At 36.5% G+C, this 19,372-nt stretch overlaps 3 protein-coding genes across 3 annotated transcripts; 1 reads left to right on the top strand and 2 right to left on the bottom strand.

The window, feature by feature from the left end:
* The first annotated feature begins 7,083 nt into the window (after positions 1 to 7,083).
* LOC113742844 (protein NUCLEAR FUSION DEFECTIVE 4-like) lies at positions 7,084 to 11,458 on the top strand. The gene is made up of 3 exons (XM_027270848.2): positions 7,084 to 7,668; positions 9,321 to 10,222; positions 10,703 to 11,458. The coding sequence occupies exons 1-3, from the start codon at positions 7,342 to 7,344 to the stop codon at positions 11,166 to 11,168; spliced, it is 1,695 nt and encodes a 564-aa protein (XP_027126649.1). The 5' UTR covers positions 7,084 to 7,341; the 3' UTR covers positions 11,169 to 11,458.
* Positions 11,459 to 11,738: 280 nt separating this feature from the next.
* LOC113741534 (uncharacterized) lies at positions 11,739 to 12,811 on the bottom strand. Its single transcript, XM_027269070.2, has one exon. The coding sequence runs from the start codon at positions 12,733 to 12,735 to the stop codon at positions 12,091 to 12,093; it is 645 nt and encodes a 214-aa protein (XP_027124871.1). The 5' UTR covers positions 12,736 to 12,811; the 3' UTR covers positions 11,739 to 12,090.
* Positions 12,812 to 17,199: 4,388 nt separating this feature from the next.
* Positions 17,200 to 18,277, bottom strand: LOC113742995 (uncharacterized). The gene has a single exon (XM_027271047.2). It carries the CDS (start codon positions 18,094 to 18,096, stop codon positions 17,506 to 17,508), a length of 591 nt encoding a protein of 196 aa, XP_027126848.1. The 5' UTR covers positions 18,097 to 18,277; the 3' UTR covers positions 17,200 to 17,505.
* Between the last annotated feature and the right edge of the window lie 1,095 nt (positions 18,278 to 19,372).

The following is a 19,372-nucleotide window of genomic DNA, read 5'->3' as shown; positions in this document are numbered from 1 at the left end:
GAGAAGCACCATTTGCCTAAATATAAACACAAAATCCACAGGTTTTTATGAGTATGTGCAGCATAACTTATCCAAATGGGAAACATTTGAATATAGAATAAAAGGGTGCCAATTAAGGCTTTGAGAAGCAACATATCTCTTCATATAGAAGTTAATTTTTTTTCTTGGTTCAAATTTTTTGAGGCACATTTTGGCTAGAGTTGTTAATATATTTCAATTTACTTGAAGGAAAATGCCCATCGCATTTACTTGGTAGAACCAATTTCTTTGTTCCTTCCCATTCTCAAATTAAATGTGGTGTTAATGTAAATTCATTTACTGGCAGCCAACACTCCATCACAAATGGTCCAATTAAAAAATGCATTGAGTTAATAGAATATCTACTGAGATATTTTTCATAGATATTAGCATTAAATTAATCATCATATCTATGAAAAATCAGAGCATCCAACACGGCCGAAGGCAAGGAATTAAACCAAATGCAGAGGATATTTTCGTCCTGCGACGCAGTCTTGTCCAATAAATTAGGGTCACAAGAGCATTGCACATAGGACGTGTCAGACAACTGACCGGCTCCGAAGATCTAGTGACAAGTGGCGCCAGTTTCGGCGCCCTAACCATTTTTTCAACTTACACATCAGCCCAAATTTCATCTCATCCGAGTGTATCACACGCAACTGGCCATTTCATATATAAATATATTTGAAATCCTAATAGTACCTAAATTTGGCACCTTACGCTCAAATTATATTTGGAGTTCAAATGCTATTTTTACTCCGTATGTTTAAGGAAAATTATATGAATTAATCTTATATCTATTAATACTATATAAACTATAACAGTTAAATATTTAATAATTATATAAAATTTAAATTAATTATCAAATATTCAACAATAATAATAATGTATATATAATCAATATACATAAGATTAATCAAAATTCTATAGATAAAGATTCTTTTTATTAATTACTACTAAATCACATTTTGTTTAAAGTTACCCATCTTTAACTTTGACCGCCGGCCAAAACGATAATATGACGGCCCAAATGTCATCATCACACCCTCAGTTGCCAATATTCTTGGATAGAATTCATAAAACATACCCCGGCACGTCAAAAGCAAGCTCGCTCGCGCGTCTCGAGTGTGTCATGATCTTGATCTGACAGCCCATAGCTTTTTGTTCTTTTGAGTTTTAATCCATTGGAAAACCATCCCGACATACTACCAGTATCTATCTAAGCTAATCCAACGGCCGGTCCACCTTCTCTTTACCAAAAACTCCTCAGACATGCACTTAATTCCCAACTTGCCATCGCCTTCCCCAGCTATATAAGCCTTGCTTCAGTCTTGCTTAGGTTTGCCGAAATAGAGAGCCAACCGGCGCTATTAGGAGATTTTTTTTAAAAAAAGAAAAAAACTCTTTTTTCCGAATATAATTTTAAAAAAATATTTCACACTCTCCAGTTTCAAATCCACAAGTGAAATCGACACAAGATGGTGACGTCATCATCGAAAAGCAAGGCCACCGGCGCCGGATTTCAGCACCATTTCCAACGCTCACTCTCGCCTCTGGGCCGTTTTTGCTCATCTTCCTCGGCCTTCTCTGCCCGAGCCGGACCCGCCATTATGGCCCGGCCCACATCTCCAACTCGGGTCAATTTATGCAGATCTGTTTCCCCGACGCCTTCCGTCCGTTTCTCAACCTCTCCCGGCCGATCGATCGTTGTTTCCCCCCGGCAATCGAGGCAAAGTAATAGACCAGTGCCATCTAATCAGAAGAGGACGTGCCTGTGCTCGCCGACGACCCACCCGGGGTCGTTCCGGTGCAGCCTGCATAAGAACACCAACAGGAATGATCACCACACGGGGTCCTATAACCGGTCCAGTCATCAACTGATTACAGGAGCAGATCGGCGATGACGAATTCGCTGGTGAGAATTGGCACCGTGGAAGGTGATTTGGTGAAACGGGCCCTCACCGCCTTAATTCGGCCGTCGTCGCATAATCTCAGACGGCGGGGCGACTTCCACCCGCGGCCGAGTCGGCTATCTATCATGTCCAAAGCGGAAGATTTGTGACTGCCGCTATTGCTGCTTTGCCTTTCCCCGAATGTACAGATACGAGTTCCGACTGGAACGTTGTGGCGATTCTGACCAGTTTCTCGAGTCAACTCGGCGAATCAGTACTTGACGATTTCTTCAGCCGTTTTTAGAAAAAGTTGGAGGCTAGAAACATAGTCGGGAGACCGAGTCGTAAGTACTAGTAGTAAATACTAACGACTTTGAGTTGTGTACCGGTATAGTGTGGACTAGGGGCCAGTGATGGTCTCTGAGAATTTACCATCCATGCAATTTTTTTTTTTTTATATATATACTTTATACATTTTTTTCCAGTTTTATTTTTACCTTGAAATGCAAGATCAAGCGGGAACAAATCATATCAACCTACAGAAAAGGGTTGATAGAAGATGAGACCAATTTAAACCTAGTCTAACCCAAAGAAACTAACCTCAATAAACTCCAAAGAGGTTGTTATGTTGTTAATAACAGCCAATTGTTTTAAGCTGTAAATGCAAAGATACCCGTTCTTTTCACAAGTATTTTGGGCCAGCATTAGCAATTGAAGAAAAGGCCGTGGATATCCCGAGTCCAACAACGATTGATGGCCACTGAATAAACCAGGCTGTCAACTGGCCAGCATATGCTGTATCCCGTTATAGCTTTTTGCTCTTTAGATTGGGCTTGGGGTAATTCACTGCAACCACAATCTGATCAGTTAACTGATCGCTGCGATGCGCTTTTGATTGGCTTTGGGCTATTCACAGCAGCCACAGTCTGGACCCTTTTAAGAAACCAAGAATGGATTACATGATAAATTCAAAAAACTTTGATATTTTTTCCGCCCTGTAGCGGCTTAAAAGTTTTTTTTTAAAATAAAAAAGGAAAATGAAAACATTTTAGGGTCTGTTTGATTGGATGTAAAATATTTTCCCTAGAAAAGTAGACTGTATTCCCGCATATATCGCCTAGAAAAGAATCAGCAAGGGTCATGATGACATACAGAGCTGATGACAAAAGACTTGATGTCCTTCATTCCGGCTTTAAAACCCTAAGTTAAAGGAGGCTTGTTCAACGCACAAGGACCACAGGCCCTGTTGTTCTGGCGAAAGCTTCTTCTTGAATACTGGGGGCCCCAAGGAGGTGTACTGGGCACCTTTTGTAAGCTGGCAGCCGCCATGTGGGCATTTTTTCCTGCTCCTAAGTTTGGTCTTTTACTATCAATGGAAACTTCACATTTGGAGTTTTCCATAACTGTGTTGATTTCATATAAACAGTACAAATAATATGTAATATATCTCTATTTGATTTCACCTAAACAGATCGATATATACATGGGTTTAAATCTAATAATTTTGTTTTAAACCTATATATATATGTGTGTGATTTCACCATGTGAATCTATTCAATATTTGTAGTCTTTTCTATTTTAGTAATAATTCATTTATTGAGTTGTTTAATAAGAGTATCTAATTAATCGGTGTTAATTCGAATTCGATAGTCATGCTAACAAATTGCAGTTTAAATATGAAATTTTTACTCGCTACCTTTAAGACCAATAGTTGAATTTCTTACCTTATGATTATTTTAAAATTTGAAAGTGTCAATTACTTACTTCTTTTTGTTATACTTTTCCTTTGTTTATTTTTTCTGTCTAAATTTAATTCGATATAAACACTTGATAATGTTTAGAATTAAATATTTTCTTTGTTTTCAATTTTCGAGTAAAAGGAATGAACATGAGTGAAAAACTAACAATTTTTTTAAACCCCTGTATATATCTATTTAAATTTCACATAAATAGTATGTTTAGGTGAAAATTAAATAGAGATATATTACATGTTATTCGTATTGTCCAGGTGAGATCAAATAGATATATAAATTAGTTTTAAAAAAAGTTATTCATACACATGAACAATGAGAAATGAAAAAAATTATTTTGTAAAATATGAGGGATGAAAAAATTCATTTTGTGAAATCTGAGGGACGAAACAATTCATTTTGTGAAATGTGAGGGACAAAAAAATTCATTTTGTGAAATGTGAGAAACTATGGATTGAATAATGTAAATTTTGATTTGACAATTTTACCCTTAAAAAGTGATCACGTGCAAGGAACGTGGTGCATTTCGACAAAAAACTAGTCGGAAATCTAGATAGGGATTAAATTTAATCAATATGAATTTGTAAGGGACGTAAAAGTACACTTTTAAAAGTAAATGATGAAAAAGTCATTTTGCAAAATGTGAGGGACGTTTTGAACGATTTTTCCTATTTTTTAATCAAATCTATAATGTTAATTCTAAACTTGTTAATGTTCATTGAATAATATAAATTGCTACTTGATCATTCTAATTTCTTTGTATTTTCTTGTTAAATATATTTGAAACATCAAACATATATAAATATACATTTATTAATATTAACATGTTCTTAAGTATTTTACATACAATATTTTAAATTTTAAATAATTTTTATTTATGACATCATCTGGTTTAATTCCGATCGAATCGGGTCGAACCCATTGACCCCTGACCCATAAGCTCGACCGAGTCGATTCCCGATTCGAATATGAAAACATAGTTCCATCAGGCGTGAGGAATGAGATGACTGCCGTTTGGTGGAGAAGATTTGAACGTTTGGTGGAGAAGAATTGAACGTTCGACATCTCTCAAAATTCCCCATCTTGACTTGAGATAGAAGTTGATTGTGCTGACATTTTATCCTTGGCGGTTAAAAGCTAATGACAGTCCTGACCATTATTTACATCCTATCATCATGGATTGCAGATTCCTGCTTTTGCAGCTGCAGCAGTTTAAGCTCATGCATGTTTATCACGAAGCCAACAGATGTGCTGTGCTGATGCTCTTACAAAGTTTAGGATGCAACTTAGACAAATCTTTTGAAATTGTTGATACTTGTCCTCCTGATATTTCTTTTGCTTTTGATGAGGACACCAGAGGGATGTGCTTTCCTCTCGTAGCATTGGGACGATATGTAATAGCCAGGTAACATCTGTTGTGCTCTGGTTTTGTTTATGCAATTCTCCTTTTTACCCCCAAAAAAAAAAAAAAAAAAAAACGAGGCTTGGTAGCTTAGCCGTTGGTTGATCTTATAATGGATTCTGTGGTTGGCTGACCATTTGTCTTGATCATCCCTGCAACCTTTACAAAATTATAAAGAAAGATAGATCACTTGTTTGCATTTTTTTTTCTTGTTCATCCAATTTTTTTTGTTTAATAAAGAAAGGGCGAGATTTAAGAAATAGAAAAGAGATCGAAGTAATTGAATCTAAAACCTTTTATTTTTAGAATCTCAATCTTATGTTCATTCTATAACTCTAAAAACGTAAATAAAAATTACTTCAACATTAACTTTCGAAAAGAGCTAAGAAGAAATTGTGGACCTACGCTATTATTAAACATCCCTTGTGAAATTGATTCAATGATAGATGGAATTGAATAAAAATACCGACAATACGAGTTGAATTATTAAAAGGCTCAAACTTGCTAGTGTTGGTAAAAGTCAACACTCCGTTTGGATTAGCTGTTTTTTAAGGTGTTTTCGAAAAACTTTGCTGTAGCAGAGTTTTTAGAGTATATTTTAACATATTTTTAGAAAATATTTTGGAATATTTTTTATTGGCACTTTATTTTTGAGATATTTGGTAAAATTTTAAAAAAATTTAAACTAATTTTTAGATTATCTTTTAGAGTACTTTGTTGTAACTTTTATTGTATTTGAAAAACTAATTTTTGAAAAACACTCCACAAGTTATTTCTCCTACAGTTATAAAACTAATAAAGGCAATTCATGAGTAAAAAAAAAATTCAATCTCTCCGAATAAAGTTATTGCTCTAAAAAATTTTTAAAACATGAGTTTGCCCCCCAAAATATTCATTGTTGACTTGGCCGATCCAATCAAACCATTGTCGCCTATTGGGACCACTAACTCGTTAACCTAGTAAAAAAAATGCTCCAAAGCTGTCACTATTGATCACACTTAAAGAAATACCTTCAACTAATGACTTGTTGCCTCACGGTACGTGCATGTGCTACCTACACGTGGAAATTAAGGTTGGCCATTGTGAGTTTGGTGAATTTTTATTTTAGCTAACGGCTAACGTTGGGTTCACGTGTGCTTATGATCGCAAATGGTGGTTGTTAGCCTAGCTCAGGACTGCTATTATTTTCTCATGTCAATTTTCAACCCAAAAAAGGTATAAAATAAAAGGGAATAATATTAGAAATCTCTTTGAGATTTCTCTTAATATTACTTAGCGCTTCTAATGTTTTAGAAAATTACTTACCTTCCTTACTTTTTGTTATTTGTGTAATAAAATTTTGAAAAAATCCTAAATTATCCTTTTTCTCTTTCACTTCAACAAAAACTATCACCTACAAAACAATATATAGTAATACCATCATATCACAAAGTTATATTCCGTAAAAATATAAATTTAAAAAAGAAAATATATATTTGTAGAGTTCTAGCACCAATTCAACTTTATACGCTTAAAATTGATTTTTTATTAAACTTATTTTTTTCTAACATTTTCTCAATCAATGGCACAAACCTTTAAGTTGTACTAAATCATTATAAAAATCAACTCAAAATAAACAAAGTAATCATACTTCACTCTATCACAATCATAAAATAAAAAAATACAAACAAAATTCAGTTTACTATAATTTTTATTAAAAAAAATCACATAAAAAAAGAGCAAGAGAGGATATGAGAGAACAGAGAAAGAGAACAAAGTGACTTTTGTTTCTTTTTGTTTATTTTTTGAACTCCATTTATTTGATATGTGAATCATATATCAAGTGAGGGCTAATATAATTATTTTACGATTATTAGGGGGAGGCAAGTGATATTTTTAGAATCTCAGGGGCGTGAAGTGATACTAGGAGAAACCTCAAAGGAGGTTTCTGATATTATTCCAAAGAAAAGGGCAAAAAGTTTTCTGTAAATATGATATACGTGGCATCACCATTCACGGTATCTTCACTTCGCAAGTTCGTATGCCATTTTGCCATCGAATCAAATGCACTTTACCAAATGCGAACACTAGAATCATCAAAACCGACCTTTTCTTTGGGTCCCTTTATTGTGACAAAAATCCTTCCCATTGCCGTCTGACGCAATATAAACTTGTTACTAGTCCAAATCCAACCCCTTGATCACTGGTTACTAATGACTTGGGTCTGAAAGGCTCTACGAAGTGGGAAGATACCAAGTTTCTTGTTTCTAGGACTCTTCCTAGAAAAAGAAAGAAAAAAATGGTAGTAACTTTGAAAGCTGGGAGCAGGCCGCCATGGGTGGGATTAGGAGCAGCTGTTTGGGTGCAAATAGCAGCTGGGAATGGCTATACTTTTCCTCTTTACTCTTCTGCTCTCAAATCGGTACTGGGTCTCAGTCAGGAGCAGCTGACTATGCTTGGGGTGGCTAATGATTTTGGAGAAAACGTAGGGATTATCCCGGGTATTGCTTGCAACAAGTTCCCACCTTGGGCTATTCTGCTTGTTGCGGTTTGTCTGTCTTTCTTGGGTTATGGTGTTCTGTGGCTTGCTGTTAGTGAAACTGTTCATTACATGCCTTATTGGGTTGTAAGTTCTTTTCTTACTCTGTCTCAATCCCTATCCGCTTCTATGATTTATCATCTTACTTTGCATTTTTAGGATTTATTGATTCTGTGCAAGTATTTATCATTAAAAAAAGCATATTATATGATTGTTGTGTTCTACATCCTACCGGGAACTTCATTTTCTGAAATATGAGATTGGTGTTCTTTGGCAGTAGTTGCGATAATCCTGTGATAGTTTCTGAGATTGATTTGGTTGTGCTAAATTGATATCTGTCAAATGCTTACTGCTGCAAGTTTCTAACATGTCGAGTTCAGCACTCTTTACTTTTGGTCTGTTTTCCTGTAATATTTGACTTTTCAATTCAAAGAATGCTTTAGTTTCCTGAGGGATGGATGGCTTATGCTGTCATGCTTTCAAGACTCTAATGTTTGGCTGAATTAATTTCTAAGAATTTACTGTGTTTTGACGTAGGTTATTCTGATGTGGACTAGTTGGTTCGTTTACTTGATTATAATGTTGACAGAATTCGAAACTTCGTAGGTTTTTGAATAAATCCCTCAATCGAGCTAATGCAAAGACCACTATAGTATTTTTTCTGCATCAACCCAACAAAGCTGTTTCCATGTGTCATCTCATAGAGTATTCATTGTACTGTTGGTTCATGTTTAATAAATACTTTTGAAGCTTAAACCAAGTGATGACAACGAATTTTCTTCACCTTTTTTTTTTTCCTTCCACGTTTGGGTGATAGATCAAACTTTGTGCAACGTAATCATGGTTGTGGAGTATGTCTTGTGGTATTTACATACTCATGCATTTTATAATCTCTATTAAGGTGCAGAATGTGTAGAATTGCCAGGAGAAATTTTGTAAAAGAGTAACAAGATCCAGATTTAAACATCCATTTGCCTATTTCATTTATGAAATTGATTGTGGCCCTCACCCATCTTCGCTTAGAGCCTTTTTCATCGAGTCTTTTCTGACTCAGTATCATTTTTTAGCATGCCTAGGTGCCAAACTTGTATTTCTGAAAGAGATGAGGTAATATTTTGTTGCTAATACTCTTGATTGGCATACATGTCTGTATATTTGTGGTTAGCTATCGTGGTGGAGTGAAAAAGCAAGGGTAAGTTGCTGTGTATTGGTTCTTGTTCTTCTACCTCGTTGATTTGATTAGATGCTATTTCTGCTGAAATGTTACCTCTTCTTTACTTCTAACTGGCATAGTAGCTCTCTGAACATGTAGAGAGCTTGTCCATGTGGCACTTTTTTTAGCTCCTTCAACCCCTTCCTGCCATTTCTCATAAAAGATGAGGATCTAAAAATTTTTTAAAAACTCTATTACACATATCATTGCTTTTTTTTTCACCTTAGTTTAATGTGTCACCAGTGTGTCCAAGCACTCATTCTCTTAAGAAAGATATGACTTGTTTTACCATCGCACTCATTCTCTTTTGGCATTTTTCTCTTGACAAAGAAGGCTGCAAAGGAGCCATTTTTTGTTCATTTACTTTCACTATTTCTTTCTTTTTCTTCTCTGAGTATCTCTCTCTGGGGTTGGTAGATGTCAAATAGATAGACATCTTCAATTAAAGTTTCAAATTCTGTAAAATGTTGCCTTTATGGCAAACATATCTAAGTTCTCATCAGTCAATTGCTGATGCTGTTGACAGTTATTTCTTGCACTCTGTGTTGCCACACATAGCAGTGCATGGCTTGGCACAGCTGTACTTGTAACCAACATGAGGAATTTCCCTGTCAGTAGAGGCACGGTTGCTGGAATTCTAAAAGGCTATGTGGGGCTCAGTGCTGCAGTTTTAACGGAGGTGTACACCATGGTGCTTGATGGGTCAGCTTCGAAGCTATTACTGTTCCTTGCATTGGGTATTCCTGTCATATGTTTGGCCATGATGTACTTTGTTCGGGCTTGTACTCCTGCTTCTGAAGAAGACTCTTCAGAACGTGTCCATTTTCTTTTCATTCAAGCAGCGAGTCTCTTACTTGCTGTTTACCTTCTCACTACTACAATTCTAACAGACACATTATCTCTAAGTGCCTACATCAAATATATCTTTGTGGCTATCATGGTTGTTCTTTTGATGTTTCCTCTTGCAATTCCCTTAAAAATGACACTATTCCCTGCTAACCGTAGAAAGAAAGACCAATCAACTGGTTCTTCAGGTAATTTGATTGCAGGGGAGGATTCAAATAAGGCAGATCCTCTTTTAACCCCCTCTTCTTCAGCAGCATATCTTGGAAGCTTTATGGAGACTGATGATGCCTCAGATGTGGATACTCTTCTAGCCGTGGGTGAAGGTGCAGTGAAGGAAAAAAGAAGACCAAGAAGGGGGGAAGACTTTAAGTTTCGCGAAGCTGTAATCAAAGCTGATTTCTGGCTATTGTGGCTTGTGTACTTCCTAGGGGTTGGTTCTGGAGTCACTGTTCTGAATAATTTGGCACAGATCGGAGTTTCACTTCTGGGATTGAATGATGCAACAGTATTGCTAAGTTTGTTCAGCTTTTGCAACTTTTTGGGCCGTCTTGGAGCTGGTGCTGTTTCGGAATACTTTGTCAGGTAATCATATTACTGAGCTTACTTCTTATTTCTTTTTTCTGGCAATTTCTGGAACCTATATACTCTGGATAAGTGTTGGTTTTTTGGGGTATAAACTAAGAAACAACACTTTAGTGTTGCAAAAAAAGCTTATAAGAAACTTGTATTAAAGATGGAAAATGAGTTTGTGTTCTATATTCATCAACTCACTATTTATAGTGATTACATGAAACAAAGTAGCAAAATATCCAACTAACAATTATCCTAAAAATCTCAACAAAATATAATCTTCTTCTACTAGCAAATCTTAGCTAATACATTTGTTAACAAACCAACATGATCTTTGGTTAACAAATATCCTTATTCTTCTAATAACTAAATTATTTTGATATCAAACATAATCTCTCAAAATCTGTAGGAAAAGTTGGCATATCTCAACAATAAGACTTCTTTTAACATATCTTTCCCAGGTAATTCAACATTGTATTCTGTTAATTTCAGGTCAAAAGCAATTCCTCGAACAGCTTGGATGACTGTAGCCCAAGTACTCATGGTTATTACGTTTCTTCTTTATGCTTCAGCTCTGAATGGAACTCTATATGCTGCAACAGCATTACTTGGTATTTGCTTTGGGTTTCAGTTTGCCATAATGATTCCAACTGCATCTGAGCTTTTTGGTTTGAGGCATTTCGGAGTCATATTTAACTTCATGCAGCTTGGGAACCCTATAGGTGCACTCCTCTTTTCAGGTCTGCTTGCTGGGCAGGTCTATGACAGTGAAGCAGCTAAACAAGGGGGGTCTTCTTGTGCTGGTCCAGATTGCTATAGGCTTACATTCCTAGTTTTAGCTGGCGCTTGTGGTCTGGGAGCTCTGTTGAGCATAATTCTGACAATCAGAATTAGACCAGTCTACCAAATGCTTTATGCTGGGGGCTCTTTCCGTCTGCCACAGAGTTCTGGCCATTGATGTCTAGAGTATCTTTCCGCTTATCTAGAAACAATATGTTATTGAGTCACATTCAGTTCTTGGAGGATATTCTTGGACATCTAGCCTTAGGATAAGTGCTAGAGTTCATATAAATTACATATTTTGCGGTACTCTAAACTACTCAAAACACGAACTTGAACTAGGTAGAAAATTTTGAGTTGCTTGAATAAGGCTTGATGAGTTTCCGTAATATCTATCGTTTGATGCATGTATGAAGAGAATACAGTTTTGTTTTTGTTATCATTTTTACAGTTTCAAGGGTTGAAGCATATATGTCTGCCAGTAGATCAGAATTCGTGATACTCTTTAATACGTGAAATTCCTGTCTAGAACTCGCTGAGGACCTTAAGCAGGTCAAATTTCGGGTACCATCATGTGAAATTGTTAAATGCTTACTTGAATAATGGAACTTTGGCTGGAGTAAAAACAAAGTCAATCAGAGTTCGCCATTTAGCAATCTAATGATGTAATTGTGTCCAAAGGAAGCCCATTTCTCAAGGTTGAAAAACATAGTTAATCTGATCAAAATAAGGTTCACAACCATTCTAGTTGATAACAACATCACATTTATATTAATCTAGATTAAAGAAACATTACAAGTTACGGGTTGCAACTAAGCTACTGCACCCAAACATCTGCAACTGACTTCATCCATTTTTGTCAATTCCAAGCTAATTACAGACCAAACAAGAAAGAGCAAAATTGGAAATGAACTACCCGTGGTATGTATGGTACGGATATGATTACAAGGTGATTCTCCGATTACTGAAACGGTAAGGAGGCATGATGGCGTGCAAAGGGAGACGACAAAACCATTTTATTTTGGAACACAAATTGCTCAAGTTTGAGCATGGAAGAGCCAAAAGAATTAATTCCACATGATGTATAAGCACTGGGATCGTCATGTGGGCTTCAGATTTTGGAACATTGTTTCCCACTTGAGCTCTTCAATACCATTCGACCAAAACTCACCATCACTGCAGTTCAACTTTTCATTGTGAAAATGGAAATCTTGAACGTCAGTGTCAGATGAACTGTTACTACTTGAATCAGACTCCAGAGGGCTTCCATTTGTGAGCATCAATATTTCTTGACCTGCCACAACTGGAGGAGTATTACTATTAGTACCACCGGCAAGAAGCGTAGGCCTACCTCGCTTAGTTGTCTGAATCAATTTCCTATTCGCCCTCAGCATAGCTGCCTTCCATCTTGAACTTTTATTCATCTGTGGAACTGGGATCATAGTATGAGCTGAGCTATCCTGACCGACACGGACGCGAATATGCTTAGCAACATAGTTCTTTGCTTGCTTGACTGCAATCAGAAGCCGTAACAGGGGACGTAGGCTTCTAGTTTTGTCTTTTCTTGCAAATTTGAGAATCTCGAGCCTGTGTTTCGCCACAGAAATGCCCATGCTTTGAAGAAATTCATGATTGAAATGAGCTATGTCATCTTCTTCCAGCTCGTTTTGAGCAAAAGTAAGCGCATAGTCATAAGCAGTGGAAGGGTCCAGGCTAGTTTTTGAGAGCCAAGAAAACCAATCCATCGCTTGGAGTCCAGTGGTACCAATTCACCACCCGACTTTGGTATAGAAATACATCAATATATATATATATATACATGGTAGGATGGCAAGAGCAAGTACAATTAGGGACCAATTTTTAATTGTGAATTGATACATTTTTTCTTTTTAGCAATTGGTTGAGACTTGCGACCTTGATTTGAAGAACGATCGAGTGAATAAGGATGACAAGTGCCCGAATGAGTCGGCAGTTGAAGTTGAGAAGGACAAAAGAAAAAGATGGACCCTGGGCTTAATTAAAGCCGTGTTGCCTTCAAGAATTGGGCAAAGAGTCGTGACATTGCTGTTGAAGTGAGACCTAAGGAATTCTTTTTCATAATCTCACACCATCATTCACGGCTGGGAAAAGGAGATTGGTGGGTCAGCAGCTTATCCCGGGGCTAGTCCACATAATCAGCAGGGAAATGGACAAACTTATTTAGCATTATACTACCAATTACCAACTAATATTTGTCCGCATATGATATGGTTGCATTAAGTTGCAAGCCGAAAGCACAAAGCAGACGCCCGGCTTAATTTCTCGGCTAGACGGCCTCACAAATGACCATCTTTTGTTGGAAACTATAGCTGACGCCCCAGTCTTCCTACCCATTTATGAAACGTTACCTAAAAACACAAAAATGGGTATGCCCCAGCAGTTTAACCGAACGCCTTCAAGGTAGTCATGCCGTGTAAATTTACCTTCCCACGTAGTGGATTTACGTTCTTTTGGGGCATGCAGGACTGGTAAACACCATTTTTCAGATTACAGAGTTGGACAAGAATAATGATGGTTAGTTATTTTAATTAGCACCAGAGTTCATGCATGTTGAGTAGTAGTATAATGGTAATCATGTTGAGATTGCGGCAACATTACATGAGGAGAGAAAATGTAGATTATGCTTCTTCAAAATGGACCACTAGTACTCAAACGTATTTTCCACTCCAAACTTGTAAGTATTGTGCATGTGTGCGGATCTTATTACTACAGAACATATTGTCCCTGTGTACAGTAGGAGTAGACAAACAATCTCGCAATCATGATGTTAGAACACATCCCTGTAATTCTGCAATCGTGTATGCTTTCATTTCTGTCTTAGTTATTTTCTAACTTCCTAGTTAAGAACACACCAATCTCCATTTTTTGTTGTTTTTTTGTTATCAAGTATATATTCTTGCACTGATCAATACAGATTGATCTAATCAAACAATGATTGAACTTTATTCAATCATTAAAAGATAGCATCATAGTGTGCTTTCTTAGCACGAACGCTCTCTCGTGAATGATTAGTGCTGGTCGCTATTGTCCTATATATAATTAGGGTAACGTTGTCTCTCCCTTTGTTTTAGCTCTAGGCTGTAAAGCCCCGTCTACCATTTAGTTCGTGCCTTAACTTCAGTGGAATATGTGATTGTCTTTTATTAGTACTAGAATTTGCTTATATCTATGTGAGTTGACATAAAATCTCGTCCGAAATTGAAGATTTATGAAGACTTTGTGGATTCTGGCTCGGTGATTCTAGATGAGCAAGGATTCTGGTTTCTAATCAACCAGCTTACTTTCCAGCATAGCATTTAGCTGAAAACCGATGGCAGTCTAAATTGACTATTGAATTTTCCCACTTCTGGATCTTCTCAATTTTTGCACGGTAACTAAAGAACGAAGTCGTCGTACCCAACGAGCCATAAAATGTTATTAACATAAATAAATAATGAAACTGTGAATAGTGGAGTCTACTTTGTGATTACTTGAGCTGACATTTTTTATTTTGCCAATTTGATATAGGGATAATTTCATAAACCTCCCCTGAGGTTTCATGAAATATCACTAAGCTCCCTTCACGTTTTCAAAATCTCTCTTACCACCCTTTGAATTGACATTTTATTAACAATGTCAGCCCCTCTAACCAAAAGTATTAATAGAAAATGCATTTTGGAGGAGAGAGAGAGTTTTAGTTCCCTTAATACCCTTAAGCTGACCAAAAAAAATCTATTCAAAAAGTGAGGGGGTCAAAGTGTGAAATGCATGAAAATTGGACTGCAAGTGAGAAAGGTGAATGACCGTTAGGAAGGCAACGGTTAGTTTTGGCTTCCTAGCAGCAATATTAAAAGGTAGAAATAGCTTTAGAAAATGGGCAGATTGAGAGGAAATTAGTAGAAGAAAATGATTAACTATCAAAAAGTATGACATTTTACTCTTATTTATTTGTTTGTGCTATGTTATTTGTACACCTTCTTTGAACTTTAAAATTTTGTAATCAACAATGTAAATAGAAAAATATATATTTGACTTTTTTTACAAAAACTCCTAAGAACAATCATTCAAAACCACCCCAATTTTTTTCAATATATACAAAGTTAGTTTCTTTTCAACTCATCCTTGTTATAAGAGTATTATTATTGGACGTATGCATAAAAAGATTTGACATTCTGAAGAACATTATTGTAGCCACATGTTCTGATTATATCAGTGTAAGGAAGAAAATTGAAAGAAAAATAAAAATAAAACAACACATATTAAAAAAGATATCGAAAGGGTAATAATAAGGATCCTATTCTCGTTTCTAAACTTGCTACTAGTGTTAGATGTCAAAAGGAAATGGTGCTGATTTCTTTACCCTAACTAAGTATAATAGATTAAGAAATAACTAGTGAACTAAGGTAAGTATGAGACTAAAAGCAAAGGTGGCCATGGGTAATTTAAAAAAATATATATATATATATATTTGGTTATATTAAAAAATTATCAAGACGTTTGCACAATATTAATAATGGTTTATACTAAGTGCACATGAAAAGTCAAAACTATTATGTATTGGCCCCAAATTCAAGTCAAATTATAAAGTCCAATGTTAAAGGAAAAAATTGAACTAGAAATCAAAACATTTTATTTTTTGTAAGTGGGCCAATTGTTTTCCGGGCTTTAGACTATTACATGCTTTTTTTTTTTTGCTTTTCATATGCTAAATAATTGCTAGAAGAAATGAGGTTATTATTGACAATTCATCTATTTTGATAGTGACATGTGACACTACAATCACTTGAGGGGTAGTAAGAGAGATTTTGAAAACGTGGGAGGAGCTTAGTGATATTTCACGAAACCTCAGGGGAGGTTTCTGAAATTATCCCTTTGATATAATTAACTTGCATTAAAAAAAATATTTGCATAAGCAAACTGCGTTCCAAATTCGAAGATGGCTGCGATTGATCTGGATCCAGTTAATGTTCGATGTAGGGTGTTTAGTCATGAATAAAATTCCTTGGACATTTCACCCGATAACGGGTTTATGTAATTCTTTTCTGATGTTTCATTAGAACTCAGGCTTTAACACAAACAGATACAGTACTGTTTTATAAATCTCTTTAATAAGGTACATTGGCCTAGCTAACCCTAAGATTTCTGACTCGACTTTTAAACTTTCATAATAATCTCTTTAAGAAGGGATTTCTAGATTGAATAAAAAAATTTTCAGATTTTGTTCAACAACTCTGGACACTTTTGACAGAGCTTAAAAGCATTTGCATGGAGGAGTTGTAACCAGTAACTGTAGAATCTCGAATGAAGAACTTTGTCCATCATAATTGCTGCAAACTGGTTTAATGCATCAGTCAGTCTAGTAAATGCATAATGCACAGTGGGACAATGCCTGCCACAAGGCAAAACATGTGTCGGTGCCCGATTCCCAGCCAAGAAATATCTTTTCCGGTTCCACCACATTTGATCTTAGTTCATCTTTGCTCAGAAATTTTCAGACAAGAAGATTAGATAGTGATAGATCAGGAGTCGTAAGGTGCCGCTGCAAAATGCAAATGCGGCAGTCTTCGTGGGGTTAGAGGCCACTTCCCTTGTCCACATTGTTGGGCCCTGAGTCATGGAGCTCTTATGATCCTGCTAAGTATTGTTCTTTTCTCTTTTGAGGATAAACTGTGATCCTAGCATTAAGGCGATTTGGAGCTAAATCATGGTCCCAATACTTAGGTGATAGTAATTAATGGGAGGGATCTATTATTGAAATTCGCAATTATTTATGGAGACATTTAATGCAGCATCGGTTCCTAAATGCTAAGAAACAATTTGCAGAAGCGATAATTAAAATAACGATTTCTAAGCAACGTTCAGTTGCCGCAGGAGCAATCTCCTTCTCATCTGTGTACTTGTACAGCATTTATTGCAGCGCACTCATCTAAGTCCTGATCTCTCTAAGATATGAGCAACTTTTTCCTAAATTACCGATTGCAACAAAGTTTGCACAATCCCTTTTTTTTTTTGTTTTTTTGGAGCTAAGTACATACAAAACTGGTGCAATATGCTACTAGTAATTACCAGAAACAGTCGTCCAAGAAGAACAAGTACCTAATTAACATTTTTGTTAAGAAGCGACCAGTCTGGCTAATGTATCATACTAACGAGTTCTCCATTTCTCATCCTGAAGTTGAGGAAGAAAAAGATACTGCTGGGAAGGCCCATAATTACACCTGATTATGTGAAGTGAAAAAGATAGTTACAAACATGCAAAGTAGGGGGGACAATCTGATTACAGGTACTGACTCTAATGCTTTTTTTGGTGGGCTCTGCATGACTCATCCACCACCACTGCTGAGAAAAGTCATACAATTCCTTATTTTCTTTTACCAACTACTACAAACTACAAAGATAAAATTGAAGATTGCAATAGTACCTACACCTCCCCTGCACCATTCAAATTGATTGGCGTAATCAAAATAAAAAAAGAAAGAAATGAGAACCAAATTCAATCAAGTTGGCTTCAAATTCTGAAACATTGAGTCCCATTTGATCTCTTCGAACGCTGCTGACCAATACTCGTCGCGATCTGCATCCATCTTCTCGTCATCAGCCCTGAGATCATAAATATTTGGGCTTGAGAAACTCTCAATTCTTGAACTAGGCATCATCACCATAGGACTACCATTAGTAAGCAAGAGTCTACTGCTATTTTGCTTAGCAACCGTCAGCCTCTTGTTCCTCTTCACCATAGCACTCTTCCATCTTGAACTTGAATTATAACTACGCTTTGGCACCAGTGCAAGAGCCGACTCCTCTCGCCGAACCCACATGCGAATATACTTGGAAAGACTCCTCTTTGTTCTCTTGATTGCTATGAGCAGCCTAGACATGGGATGTGGAATGGTCCCTTTCTCTTTCTTGGCAAGCTTGAGAATTTCTAGCCTGTGTTTAGCTATAGAAATCCCCATGCTTTGCAGAAATTCATGGTTGAAGTAGGCTATGTCTTCTTCTTCAAGCTCATTGTGAGCAAAAGCTAGGCCATATTCATAAACCAGAGAGGGCTCAAGGCCCGTTTTCGAGAGCCATGAGAACCAATCCATGGCTGGGTACAAGATGAGAGTGACTGGAAGATAGTTAGAAATCTGCGGGGATATATATAAAAACAATGAAATGGAAAAGAGCAGAGGGTGAGATATGATGAAAGGGAAAGAGGGACTCTGGGGATTGGAGTTAAGTGACTTGACTTGGTTTTCTTTTTTATGCTTTGATAGGACGGTAGTTAAAAACTTGAGAATGACTAAAAGAAAAAGAATGGGCTTGTGGGGTCTTTTGAAAGTCATTTTTATTGTTCCCTCCAAGAATGTGAAATGGCTTCTTGTGGCATGAGTGAGGACTAAGAAATCCATGGAAATCTGATGCCATCAATCACGGATGGGAAAAAGCAGACAGAGTCAAATGGATCTTGCATTAGGCCTACTCTTACCTGTTGATTTTGTCGTGGGATTTAAAGGGGAATGGCTCCAGGCATGGAGGAATTTCTTAGTGCGCCTTTACGCAATATGATAGAAAACGCATAAATTTGTGGTGTATTCGTACTTCACAGTTTAGAAGAGGAATTATAGACCAAAACCAAACTCCTACTAGCCATTTTCACCTATCCCTGCTTGCACTTTACTCTTCTTCTTGTTTTTAATTTTTCCTAGCATGAAAAGAGTTGTAAAGAGAGAAGAGACGAGAGAGGAAATTTGAACACAAGACCTCTAAATCACTAAATTCTCAACCTTAATCACCAGGTTAAAACCGTCTCGACACAGCTTCCAATCTCATTTTGTGATTCAAGACTTCTTATAATCTGGACTGGAGGAGTATTTCATCTTTTTGAAGGGAGGAACGTCTTAGTAAACTTTACCAAGTTACTACTTCCAATTTCAATAGTGCGAGCTCAAATTTTAGTACTTTAACAAAACAATTTTTAACACCCGTATCTAAATTGTCTCTCTAGTTAGCGCAGGATATCGACCATTTGAAAGCAAACCAACAAAATCAGTCTTCAATGTAACCTTGTCAAAATAGTTAACTCGGCATTTCCTCCTTTTTCTTTTTCCTTTTTTGGTTGGGGTTTCAAGGGAAACATTTGCTACAAGATTCGCGACTATTACATGCCATTAATATAACCGCATGGGCCTGGTTAAAAATTTCATTGTAATAGTAAACATAATTTGACTTTTGAGTTAGGTCGTAGTATTAGGTGATTAGGTTTTGGCTTCCATCATCATTGTTCAATCACCAGCGTCTTTTTTTTCTCTTTTTATTGTCGGCTGACCATTACTTCCCAACGAACTTTCGGTTACCATATACTAAAATACACTATCTTTT

The sequence above is a fragment of the Coffea arabica genome, chromosome 4e (assembly GCF_036785885.1).
Source record: "Coffea arabica cultivar ET-39 chromosome 4e, Coffea Arabica ET-39 HiFi, whole genome shotgun sequence".
NCBI lineage: Eukaryota > Viridiplantae > Streptophyta > Magnoliopsida > Gentianales > Rubiaceae > Coffea > Coffea arabica.
This window is presented reverse-complemented; position numbering and strand designations above follow the sequence as displayed.